Source organism: Carya illinoinensis, chromosome 4, assembly GCF_018687715.1.
Source record: "Carya illinoinensis cultivar Pawnee chromosome 4, C.illinoinensisPawnee_v1, whole genome shotgun sequence".
NCBI classification, from domain to species: Eukaryota; Viridiplantae; Streptophyta; class Magnoliopsida; order Fagales; family Juglandaceae; genus Carya; species Carya illinoinensis.
The window spans coordinates 16,641,869-16,655,182 of NC_056755.1; the positions used below are offsets into that span (position 1 = coordinate 16,641,869).

At 36.7% G+C, this 13,314-nt stretch overlaps 1 protein-coding gene across 1 annotated transcript; it reads left to right on the forward strand.

Moving 5' to 3' along the window:
* Positions 1-772: 772 nt before the first annotated feature.
* Positions 773-12,846, forward strand: LOC122306295. The gene is made up of 6 exons (XM_043118727.1): positions 773-1,245; positions 9,876-11,376; positions 11,544-11,661; positions 11,777-11,981; positions 12,063-12,228; positions 12,721-12,846. The coding sequence occupies exons 1-6, from the start codon at positions 773-775 to the stop codon at positions 12,844-12,846; spliced, it is 2,589 nt and encodes an 862-aa protein (XP_042974661.1).
* Positions 12,847-13,314: the final 468 nt, after the last annotated feature.

Sequence of the window (13,314 nt, forward strand, 5' to 3'; positions counted from 1 at the left end):
AGAGTTGGTAAATGTAGCGACGGTAGCAGAGGCTGAGCAGAAGGAATTGGCGATCCAGAACATGACCGATCGAAAGAGGGCCATGCCATTTACTACAAGCAGTAGTGCTGAGAAAAAGAGGCCTTTTTCTAGTCCGGAGAAAGGCAAGGGAATAATGATTGGAGGACAGAAGCTGTCCTTTTATTCACCATGCCCTAAGTGTGGTAAGCTTCATTCTGGAGAATGTTACAAGGGATATGGAGTCTGTTACCGATGTGGAAAACCAGGACATATGATTAGAGATTGTTCTAACGCCAAAAAAGGTAGTGGAGCTGGTGATCGCAAGCCAAGGCCCCACATCCCGGCACGAGTGTATACAGTAACACCCGGTGATTTTGATGTTGACGCACCTGAAACTGATGAAACTGGCGTCATGACTGGTATATTTTTTTTATATATATATATATATTTTTCTTTCCTTTTAGTATTTATGATGTTGCAGGTATTATGAATGTGTTAGAATTAGTATTAATATTGGTGTATATATATTTTTTTAGGAAGGGTTAATTTGTTTAGGTTCTCGGCTTTTGCACTATTCTATTCAGGTGCGTCGCAGTCCTTTGTGTCTGCAGCGTTTGCACAAATTTGTAGTTTTCAGACTGAACTATTACCACGACGGGTTGTAGTATTAATTCCCGATGGGAATACAATATCTTGTACCCGTTTAGTTAAGGATTGTCCGTTAGAGCTAGAAGGAAGGACACTGAAGGCTAACTTGTTAGTATTCGCTTAGATGGAATTCGACCTGATTTTGGGGATGGACTGGCTTTTCAAGCACTACGCTAAGATAGACTGTCGGAAACGAGAGGTTGTGTTTGAACCTCCAACTGAAGACAGGATGAGTTACACAGGAACATCAGTTAAGGCCACCCCACCTTTGATCTCGGCGTTGCAAGCTAGGAAGTGTATCGATGATAGAGCCTCAGCGTTTCTATTGATAACTGTAGAGGAGACAACCAAAACTATAGGAATCCAAGGGATACCTGTGGTTGAAGACTTTCCTGAAGTTTTCGTTGATGAGTTACTTGGTTTACCACTGGATAGAGAAGTAGAATTCCAAATAGAGTTGGAGCCGGCAACAACTCCGACTCACAAGGCGCCATATCGTATGGCCCCTACCGAATTGAAGGAGCTCAAGCTACAATTGGAAGAACTTTTGGAGAAGGGTTTTATCCGCCCTAGTTCTTCGCTGTGGGGAGCACCTGTGTTATTTGTGAAGAAAAAAGATGGATCTATGAGGATGTGTATAGACTATAGAGAGTTGAATAAGGTGACCATTAAGAATAGATACCCATTACCCAGAATCGATGATTTATTGGATCAATTGCAAGGAGCAGCAGTGTTTTCAAAGATTGACCTGAGATCTGGGTATCATCAGCTAAAAGTCAAGGATCAAGATGTGCTGAAAACTACCTTTAGGACAAGGTATGGCCACTTCAAGTTTTTAGTGATGCCTTTTGGATTAACCAATGCTCTAGCCGCATTCATGGACATGATGAACAAAATATTCAGACATTATTTGGATAATTTTGTTATCGTATTCATTGATGACATCTTAATCTACTCTAAGAACAAGGAGGAACACAGACATCATCTAAGCATGGCTTTAACTATACTTAAGGATCAGAAACTTTATGCAAAAACTTAGTAAGTGTGAGTTCTGGCTGGAAGAAGTAAAATTTTTAGGTCATGTGATCTCTAGTAGAGGAGTAGCAGTAGACCCGAGCAAGATTGAAGCCGTAACGAACTGGCAGAGACCGACCAGTGTGCATGAGATCCGAAGTTTCTTAGGACTGGCTGGTTACTATAGGAGATTTGTGGAAGGATTCTCCCGTTTGTCTGGACTACTCACCGCCCTTACTAAGAAAAATGTGAAATTTACTTGGAATGATAAGTGCGAAACAAGTTTTCTTGAGTTGAAGAAAAGACTTACCACCGCACCGGTACTTACACTGCCGGAACCTCTTAAATCTTTTGTGGTATATAGCGATGCATCTAAGGCAGGACTCGGATGTGTGCTAATGCAAGAAGGGAAAGTGGTTGCTTATGCTTCACGACAACTGAAGAATCACGAACAGAATTATCCTACTCATGATTTGGAATTAGCTGCAGTAGTTTTTGCTCTTAAGATTTGGAGACATTATTTGTATGGCGAGAAGTGTGAAGTCTTCACGGATCACAAAAGCCTAAAGTACCTGTTTGAGCAGAAGAATCTTAATATGAGGCAAAGAAGATGGCTGGAATTAATCAGCGACTATTAGTGCGACATCAAGTATCATCCTGGAAAGGCCAACGTGGTAGCTGATGCTTTAAGCCGCAAGAGCAGACAAGAAGCTTCATCAGTTCCTTCATCAGAAGTAAATTCCCTCTTATGTAGTATGAGAAAACTGTTGATTAGAAACCGTAGTCAGGAAACCATGTTGACTATAATCCAAGAATTAATTCCATTGGACTGGGAAGAACTGAAAGACCGTCAAAAGAAGGACAGTAAACTTGCGGAAGTTGTAAAAAAGATCGAAAAGTCAAAAGGACCAGTGGACTTTAGCCTCAGAGAGGATGGGACTCTGTATTACAAGGACCGAAGAGTCATTCCAGCAGATGAGGAGTTAAAGGAAAAAGTACTAAAGGAAGCTCATAACACACCTTAAACTGCTCATCCTGGTAGTACAAAAATATATCAGGATTTGAAATAGTCTTTTTGGTGGGAAGGAATGAAGAAGGACATAGCAGAATTTGTGAACAAATGTTCTGTCTGTAGATTAGTAAAAGCAGAGCACCAAAAGCCAGCCGGTAAATTGCAGTCATTGCCAATCCCAAAATGGAAATGGGAGGATATTTCCATGGATTTTATAGTAGGCTTTCCAAGGACCTCAGCTGGAAATAATACTATCTGGGTAATAGTTGATCGTCTGACAAAAAGTGCTCACTTCATACCCATCAAGAATACAGATTCTCTAGAAAGATTGACGAGAATTTATATAGCAGAGATTGTCAGATTGCATGGAGTGCCTAAGACGATCGTATCAGATAGAGACCCTCGTTTTACGTCACGCTTCTGGAAAAGTTTACAAGAATCGATGGGCTCTAGTCTGAGGTTTAGTAGTGCATACCACCCACAAACAGATGGACAGACAGAAAGGACGATTCAAACTTTGGAAGATATGCTAAGAGCCTGTGTTTTGGATTACGAAGGGAATTGGGAGAAACAATTACCTTTGGTAGAATTTGCTTATAACAATAGTTTCCAGGCCACTATTCAAATGGCACCATATGAAGTCTTGTATGGTAGGAAGTGTAGATCACCTCTGTATTGGGATGAAGTAGGGGAAAGCAAAATAGTTGGACCAGAAGTCTTACAAGAGATTAAGGACCAAGTACACTTGATTAAAGAAAGGATGAAAACAACACAGAGTCGACAGAAGAGCTATGCTGATAATCGAAGGAGGAGCATAGATTTTAAAGTTGGAGATTGGGTCTATGTGAAGGTATCTCCTATGACAGGAGTAAGTCGTTTCGGAGTGAAAAACAAGTTAAGTCTGAGATATGTGGGACCCTATGAGATATTGGAGAAAGTGGGAGTAGTTGCATATTGTTTGGAATTGCCAACTGAGTTCCATGGAATTCATAATGTTTTCCACGTGTCTTCTTTGAAAAAGAGTTTTGGGAATCAGACACCAATGATAGTGGATCCCGATAGCATACCTTTACAACCCAACTTGACCTATGAAGAGAAGCCAATGCAAATTCTTGACTGGAAAGATAAAGAGTTGCGGAACCGTAAGATCCCATTGGTCAAAGTACTTTGGCAAAATCATAATATTCAAGAGGCGACTTGGGAGAGGGAAGTTGATATGCGAGCCAAGTACCCCCAATTGTTTGACATCTAAATTCAGTCTTGCAGAGTTGTTTTGGGCTTTTGCTTAATTGATACTTTGTGGTTCACTTGTACGGGACTGACAATATCAGACGTTGTACTTCTTTATTCGAATATCAATAAAGTATATGTGTTTCCTTAACTTTTGAATTGTTACTTATGTCGATTTCGAGGACGAAATTTTTTTTAGGAGGAGAGATTGTAACAGCCGCTAGAAATTCAATTGTGGAATTTCTATTGACTTTAGGAACCTCGTGAAAACTCTGTAAGTTTACACTAATTGATTAATCGCATAGGTTTTAGCATGTCAACATAGTTAGTGTTATCCCTCACTATGGTGCTAGAAATGCGATTTTAATTATTTGAGATAGTTAGAAGTGTTAGAATACATTATAGTCTACACCACTAGACTTAATTGAATATTGAAGATTTTTCAGTACTAAGTTTGTTACGTTTATTTTTGGAGTGAATAGTAAGCTCGGTAAACGTACTAAGTGCAGTGTTTTTTTCAAAATCACAGTGTGTAATGTCCAAATTAGGTTAGCAAAATTTTATTTAGACACATGGAAATATTTTAGCCACCTTACTCTTCCAAGTCTACTCCACATTTGGAAAATATATTGAACTGATTTTTGTAGACATTATTGGATAGAATATTTTGAGATAATCTTTTATAGATATTTTGGGTAGGAGAAAACCACACTCAACTCTCAACTCCAGCCTTATCACCTCCCTTATCTCGTCCATAAGTATGTCCAGCCAGTACCCATGAACTTATCTTCAATTACACATTCCAATAAAAGATTATCAAACACTCTCTCCCGGACAGCTTTTAGTAGTTCTTTTACATGGATATCTTATTTGCCCCATTTGAAGATCATTTGGTCAGTCAAATATTGTGTCAACTATAGAAAGGTCATTCTGGGAGATAAACTGGAGAATATGTTATAGTTTGGAGTTTTTGACCAAGCTAATGGATAGATATTGGTCCGAAAGTTTTATGGAGTATTGTTAACATGTATATGTGACTATTGGTTGAGGATTTTTGCATGATTAAAGGTTTTGATGAAAGATTTTCTTAGATTTAGAAACTTAGAAACTGGAAGAAGAAAAACAGTTTCTTGGCTAAATTTGTGGGTAAAACGGTCATTTTCCCACATGTAGAGAGTAAAATGAAAATTTTACTCTTTAAGTTAGTATTTTCCAAATTTCAAATTATTAGTGATTTAGTTCTAATTTTTAGAATCACTAATTACAGTTCCTCGTGATCGCACTTGAAGTTTTATAAGAAATGCGGAGATCGAGGTAAGTTAGCTTTTAACTTACTACCAGTCTATTGTGTATGTGTGCTAAGTAAAGGAACTACAGTGTATGTATGTATGCTATCATATATGTCATGCCATGCCAAGTTATCACGTAATTGTCTATTATACAGAATTTATTCTGTCATGTATTACTGTACATTACAAGTATGTCATGTTAAATATGTTGTCTATTATATGTTATGCCATGTTACGAAATGTTTCTATCTCAAGTTGGTCATGTATTTCAAGTTATGTTCAAATCACGTTATGTTACGTTAGGGCTCCAGTCCTTTCGTTTTCCAGTCACGTTTCATCTTGAGTACATTCAGTTTGTGTAGAATACATGGGGCCACAACAACTGTGGAGTATGTATTTACACGTAGAATACATGGGGCCACAACAACTGTGGAGTATGTATTTTTCACGTTAAGTCAAGTTTGCGTAGAATACATGGGGCGACAACAACTGTGGAGTGTGTATTTACACGTAGAATACATGGGGCCACAACAACTGTGGAGTATGTATTTTTCATGTTAATTCAAGTTTCAGAGTAAGTTCATACTAAGTCAAGTTTCAGATTAAGTTCATGTCAAGTCAAGTTCAGTTCATGTTTCAATTTAATTTATGTCAATTATGCTATGTTGTACGCTAAGTTATGCTTTAATTATTTATGAATTTGATTATACATTTATGATTTTACTGTCATCCATGCATCATTAGCATGTGTGGAAGTTTTTTATTAACTTGCTGAGATTTGTAATCAAATCTCACTGTGGTAGTCCCAACTACCATTCCCCCCGAATGGTAGATCTTGTTACAGGACCTGAAGGAGGATCAGGAGCTGCCCAACTAGATACAGTCGATTGAACGACGGTGCGTCGTTAATGTTAATATAGCAGTTAAATTACTACTTGTACGATGGAGTTGCATCTCCAGTACTTTTGGATCATAATTATTTTGGACTAGTGTTGTGATTTTAGTTGTTCAATAGGTTTTTATGTATGAAGTATGTTTTAAGCATTTGAGATATTTTCAATCTGGTGCATAGTATTGCTAAAGAAAAAAAAAATTATCCGCTGCGAATATTGCATATTGTTAGATGCATGTTAGGAACATTGTATCTTATATGTCATGAACGGGGGCAGGTAACTTTATGTTGCATGTCTCGACGCTTCAAATTTCCGTTCGATCCCAAACGAATTTTGGGGGCGTCACAGTTTCTATTAATTGTGGTAGTGCTTGAGAATTCAGCTTGGAAGTTGAATTGTTACCCTAGTAGTAAGAGTAACAATTTTCATTAGAAGTATTATTATTCATACCAATGTAGATATAGAATACCTTTTAGTAATATGAGAAAGGATATGTAGGATTGATGAATGGTATTTCACATATTTGGAAATTGTTTTGATTCTGAGAATACGATAGAAATTGTGTTTGGAAGAGTAATTTGATTAGGAGAAGCTTTAGCCTTAGTAGAATTCATTTATGATAATAGTATTACCACGCCGCCAGTAAATGATTTCTGGCAAGGCACTATCTTTATGGATACATAGATCGATCTTCTTTTGAAGACTATTATATGAGGAGTAAAATCTTGGTCTTGAAGATTTATATGAACATTAGGAACAAATCATTTAGAGTTAGAATAATTGATAACTCATGATGGATAGAAGAGTTATGACAATCATAAGAGAGAAAGTCTCAAGTTTAAGTTATTAACTGGTCAGTTATCGAAGTACCACCTAGGAAGATGACTGATTGTTGCGATTATAAAGAAGTAAGTTAGTCCTAGACCAGTAGAACTCCTTGAGGTTTTTATTAACTTGAAGATTACTGAGAGTTTGGATATGCATGATTAAATGCATATTTATATGAGTCATTGGATCATGTCATATATATGAAAATCTCTGAAAGAAATAAAATGGAGCACATAAAACATCTACCAGAAGATAGAAACACAAATATGAATATTTGTGAAGTATTATTTTACTATCATAAAAACAAAATTATAGAAATTTGAGGCTCTTTGCCTCAATCTTTAAACGCTCTTGCTCTTCAAAAATCTGCATGTCTTTCCTATCTAAAGGAGTAGCCACTCGAAAAGAAGAGTTAAGCAAAGATTTTAAATCTCTGTTCTCTCGCTTTACTGTTTCTATCTTCATGTTGGATTTCATAAGAAGCCTCTGAAGGATAGAAATATTCTCGTGGAGTTTGTCAACCCCACCAGTCCTGGATTGCAGTCGCTGAGAATATGCGATAATGATTGATGAGTATCGAGTACCGAGACTCACAAACTCATAGATAAGTTCATTATCTGACTTATTAGTCAGATCATTATTGGATTGCATTATAGCACCTACGGAAGAAGCATAAACAACTGGTGAACGAGGTGCAGAATACCTCATGTTTTGGTAATGAGAAGATTGCTTAGCCATTGCAAAGTGAGTAAGCAGAAAGAGATTGCAGAGTAAGAATGCAGATTAATTTCAGAAAAGTGAAGAAGATGAGATATGAAAAAAGATGAACTAAATAATTCTTTTATAGAGAAAATTATGACGAATCATCTCTCGTGAAACATTTCTCTACAGGAGACAAGAGCAATGTAGTATCATAGCTGCGGTGCCTGACAATTACAGAAGAACAAAGTAGTGTCATAGCTATGCGGTGCCTGACAACTACAGAAGAGCAATGTAGTATCATAGCTGCGGCGCCTGACAACTACAAAAGAGCAAAGTAGTGTCATAGCTATACGACGCCTGACAGCTACAGAAGACCTATAAAAATCATGTGGATCAGAGTTGTCTGGTCTAAAACAGAGGGCCACCGATTTTGTTAAAAAAAATAGAAAAAATAAAAAGAGAGAGAGAGAGAGAGAGAGAGAGAGAGAGAGAGAGAGAGAGAGAGGTTAACGACTTAATTTTGAAGAATTCTCTACTAATTATGGTATTTATAAGAACATTTAAAATATATCGCCTATGTTTTTCTAAATAAGAGTTTCGGAAGATTATTTACTTGAAGTTTTAGGTTTGGAGAGTGTGTCGATACAACTTGGCTAATCTTGTGGAAAGAAGTATAATATAATTGTTGATTAAAGTAAGAGAGTTAAGGAATGACATAATCTCAAAGGCAAATATATACGGGATAGACAGCAAGTTGGTAAGCAACACCTATTCCTTAACTTGTTATTTCTTACTTCGATTTCGAGGACGAAATCTTTTTTTTAGGAGGGGAGATTGTAACAGCCTGCTAGAAATTCAATTGTGAAATTTCTATTAACTTTAGGAACCTCGTGAAGACCCCATAAGTTTTCACGAATCCATTAATCGTATAGGTTTTTGTTTAACTACATAGTTAGTGTTATTATTTACTATGGTATCAGAAGTATGTTTTTGATTATTGGAGATAGTTAGAAGTGTCAAAATGTATTATGATTTGTGTCATTAGCAGTGTTTTTGATACCGTACCGTACCGGCCGGTACATGCCGTACCGGTATCCGGTCCGGTACAGAAAATCTATATATTTCGTACCGGACAAAATACCGGGTGTACCGGCCGGTACAGTACTGTACCGGCCGGTATTTCGGATTTCGGCCGGAATATATATTTCGTCCGGTATGCATCTGTCGATTTAAAGTTTATGTACTAATGGCAATTTTGAAATTTAGATAACCGGTCAGGGTCATTTATGTCATTTTGGCCATAGTCTTTTAGGTTTTCAGTTTTACTTTTAGATCATTTTCTCTTTCCAATTTCCTGCCGCCGTGCACCTGGACTTGAAGTGGAGAGTTTGCTGCGCAGCACTGCTACTGGTATGAGATTTTGACTCTTTGCAATTTTTTTTCTTGATCTTTGTTATTAATCTATTTTCTTATTTGATCTCGTTGCATGCACTTTATTTTGTTTTGTTTTTTGTTTTTTTTTTCCTCTCTTCTTTGATCTCGTTGCCGTAGCCTGCAGTGCTGCACTTTGCTTTTTTTTTTTTTTTTCCTCTCTTCTTTGATCTCGTTGCCATTGCCTGCACTATTTTTTTTTTTTTTTTTTTTTTTTTTTTTTTTTTTTTTTATCTTTTTGATCTTTTCTTTTATCTTCTTTGATCTAGTTACCGGCACATTTTTTTTTTCCTCTCTTCTTTGATCTCGTTGCCGTAGCCTGCAGTGCTGCACTTTGTTTTTCTTTTTTTTTTTTCCTCTCTTCTTTGATCTCGTTGCCGTTGCCTGCACTATTTTTTTTTTTTTTTATCTTTTTGATCTTTTCTTTTATCTTCTTTGATCTAGTTGCCGGCACCTTTTTTTTTTTAATTCTTTCTTTTACTTCGTTGCTTGCACTTTTTTTTTCTTTTTTTTTCCTTGTTGGTCTTTTTTTTTCCTTCTACGATGTAGTAAACTAGTAATTTTTTTTTCTCTATTATTTTTTTTTCTCTCTTCTTGGCCTATGCACTATGCAGTACACATGGAATTGCTTGTCATATTTTACTTATTGGTTTACAGTTATTTTGGTTGATCATTCATTTCAGATTCTTGAAGATAGTGATGATGAATATATTTCAATTTTCAATTTTCCAGTTTCAACTTAGTACAAGTAAATTATGTTAAGTTTCAGTCTATTAAGTGTTAAACACTTGAATTTGAATAAGTGTTGAATTATGAATTATTATATAGGGATATAAAAATGTCTAGTTGTCAATCAACCAGTGCTACATCTACAACACTTGCTCCTGTAAGATCAGAAGATCCAGCATGGACCCATGCACGTGCAGTGCCAGGGGCTAGAAATAATACTGAATGTTTATATTGTAATAAAGTAATTAGAGGTGGCGGGATCACTCGGTTGAAGTATCATCTAGCTGGGATTCCAGGCAATGTAGAAGCATGTAAAAAAGTCTCTGAAGATGTAAAATGGCAAATGAAAGAGTTGCTTGATGAAATGAAAAGAAGCAAAGAGAAAAAAAGAAAAATAAGCTTGGAGATTGGAGGCGATATAGATTTAACATCTGATGATATTGATGATAGTAATAGTATGGAGGGACAGTCTCAGCTTTCAAAAGGTAAGGGGAAGTCGAGAGAATCTGGAACTGGAAAGTCAGTGGGGGGATTAAGTAGATTTTTTGCTCCAAGAACAACTCCTGGGGCCCAACCTTCAATTAAGAGTTCTATGTGTTCAAATGAGATGCTTGTACAAGCAAAGATGGCTGTAGCACGCTGGTGGTATGATTCTAATCTGCCTTTCAATGCGGCTCAATCCAAGTTTTATCAACCAGCTATCGATGCCATGACTGCTATCGGACCAGGATTTAAGGGCCCTTCTTTATATGAGTTGAGAGGAAATTTGTTAAAGATGGCTGTGAATGAGGTTCAAGATTATTTGCAACAAATTAAGAAGGTTTGGAATGACACCGGTTGTACACTAATGGCAGATGCTTGGACAAATCAGAAGCAACAATCAATAATCAACTTTTTAGTTTATTGTCCGAAAGGTACAATGTTCTTGAAGTCTGTTGATACATCTGGCCTTAGAAAAGATGCTGAAACATTGTTTAATATCTTTGATGAGGTTGTTCAAGAAATTGGAGCTGAGAATCTTGTGCAGTTCATAACGGACAATGATGCAAGTTATAAAGCTGCAGGAAAAAAGTTACAGCAGAAGTATGGCTCTTTCTACTGGTCCCCTTGTGCAGCTCATTGCATAGACTTGATGTTGGAGAATTTTTGTGATCCAAGATATTTTCCCCTTATTGATGATACTATAAAAAAGGCAAAAAAGATAACAAAGTTCATCTATAACCATGGTTGGGTTTTGGCATTGATGAGACAAGAGTTCACCAAAGGTCATGATTTGTGTCGTCCTGCAGTTACAAGGTTTGCGACAAATTTTTTAAGTATCCAATGCTTGCTCTTGTTTAAGAAAGAACTGAGACAAATGTTTACTTGTGATAAATGGATTGCATCAAGTCATTCTAAAAGCATCATAGGGAAAGAGATAGCTGTGATTGTTTTAGAAGATAAAGAGTTTTGGGCTCAATGTCAATTTATTGTTAAAATTAGTGAGCCTTTGGTTCGTGTTCTACGACTTGTTGACGGGGATGAGAAGCCTGCAATGGGATACTTGTATGATGCAATGGAAAGAGCCAAAGAGAACATAAAAGCAAGATGTAATAACAAAGTTAGTATATTCAGTCCATTCACCAGGATCATTGATTCTAGATGGGATAAGCAGCTTCACAGTCCATTACATGCGGCGGGTTGTCTTCTTAACCCTGGAATTTTCTATAGCCCCAGCTTTAAAAAAAAAATGATGTTGTAAGAGGCTTCAACAGTTGTGTTATGAAGATGGAACTTGATCCTGATGATCAAGACAAGATCAGTGAAGAACTTGACTCGTATAATAATGCAGTAGGTGAGTTTGGACATGCTTTAGCAATCCGCCAGCGTGATAAGCTTAATCCAGGTATTATCATTTATTAATATCATTTGTTAAATGGTGTGACTTTGTACTTTAAATTTTATCTTATTTTATTTTACTTGCATTTAATTAATAATTTATAATTGCATTATTGTTATAGTTGCATGGTGGACCCAATTTGGTTGCGAGGTTCCAACACTTCAAAAGTTTGCTGTTCGAGTACTAAGTCAATGTTGTAGTGCAACTGGATGTGAGAGAAACTGGAGTACATTTGATTTTATTCATTCGAAGAAGAGAAATAGATTAGTACATAAACGTTTGAATGACTTAGTATTTGTTCGTTATAACTTGAAGCTGCGAGAGAGGTAAATTTTTTTAATATTAATGTTTTTCACTTTTGAAAATATACATAATATTTTCAATTATGTTTGATTTTATTTTGACAGGAGCATAAAAAAGGGAAGAGATGCTTTAAATCCAATCAATCTTGAAAATATTGACTTGATGGAAGAATGGGTGAGTGAAGAATCTGAGCTTCTTGATGGAGATGATTTGGATTTGGCAAGTATTGAGGAGCCATTAATCTCACTAAATGAGGAAGACGTTGATAATGTTGGTGTTGATGTTGATGATGGTGGTGACATTGATGAAAATATTTTGATTAACATGTCGAATCTTGATCCTTATTGTCTTTTTGATGAGGATGAGTGATTTTATTTTAATGGTTGGATTAAGAACTTATTTAGTTTGTAACTTAAAACTTAAGACTTGTATTGAGAAGTATTCAGTTTATGACTTATTTTGTTATTATTTTGGAATACAGTAAATGCTTATATATATATATAATTTATTCAGGTATAAACTATTCCGAAACAGTACACGAAACGGTACTGGTACCGAAACGGTATCGGTACCGAAATATTATTCCGAAACGGTACACGAAACGGTACCGGTACCGAAATATTTCGTTCCAGTGCCTTGACCGGTACGACATCCGGTACGGTATTCAAACTTTGGTCATTAGACTCGGAGGGTTATTTAACGTCTTATGGCGCAATAACATTTTTTCATATTTTCGGACAAAACGTCTGTTCAAAACTGTAGATATTATTGGATAAAAATATATCTTCGCGAGCTCCACTTTCTCAGCCTCCAACCGCAGCCGTTTGTCCTCTTGATGTAATTTTCTGGCCTCCGTCTCCTTGTCATACACCATCTTCTCGGCTTTAAGACGAAAAAACTCTTTCTCCTAAGCGAGTGAGTCCTCCAACAGAGTATACTTCATCTTCCTGAGTTGGAAGTTCTCCTCTGCATGCTGGCCTTGGCCTTTCGTTTTCCTTTCTCAGCTTTCCTTCCAATTGGTCGGTCGGGCTCGATAACTTCATTCTCCATCATATGATCCACCTCGAGATCAAAAACTGAATCAACTGTAGCTCCAGAACATCGAGTTGGGGTCGGGGATGGGGACATCGTCTTCATCCACTTTGGATCCTCCTTTATCGCGCGCCGAATCCACTTAGGTTGGTCCTTCAACAGGTGCCAACAATACTTGAATTGGAATGAGCATTTCTCTAGCGATTGGTACATAACCTTCGCTTTGTCAAACTTGTAAGGGAAAAAGAAACCAATGTTAAATCAATAATTGTTGACAGAAATTGTTTGAGTATAGGACTCTGGGATTTGATAATGTTACCTTGT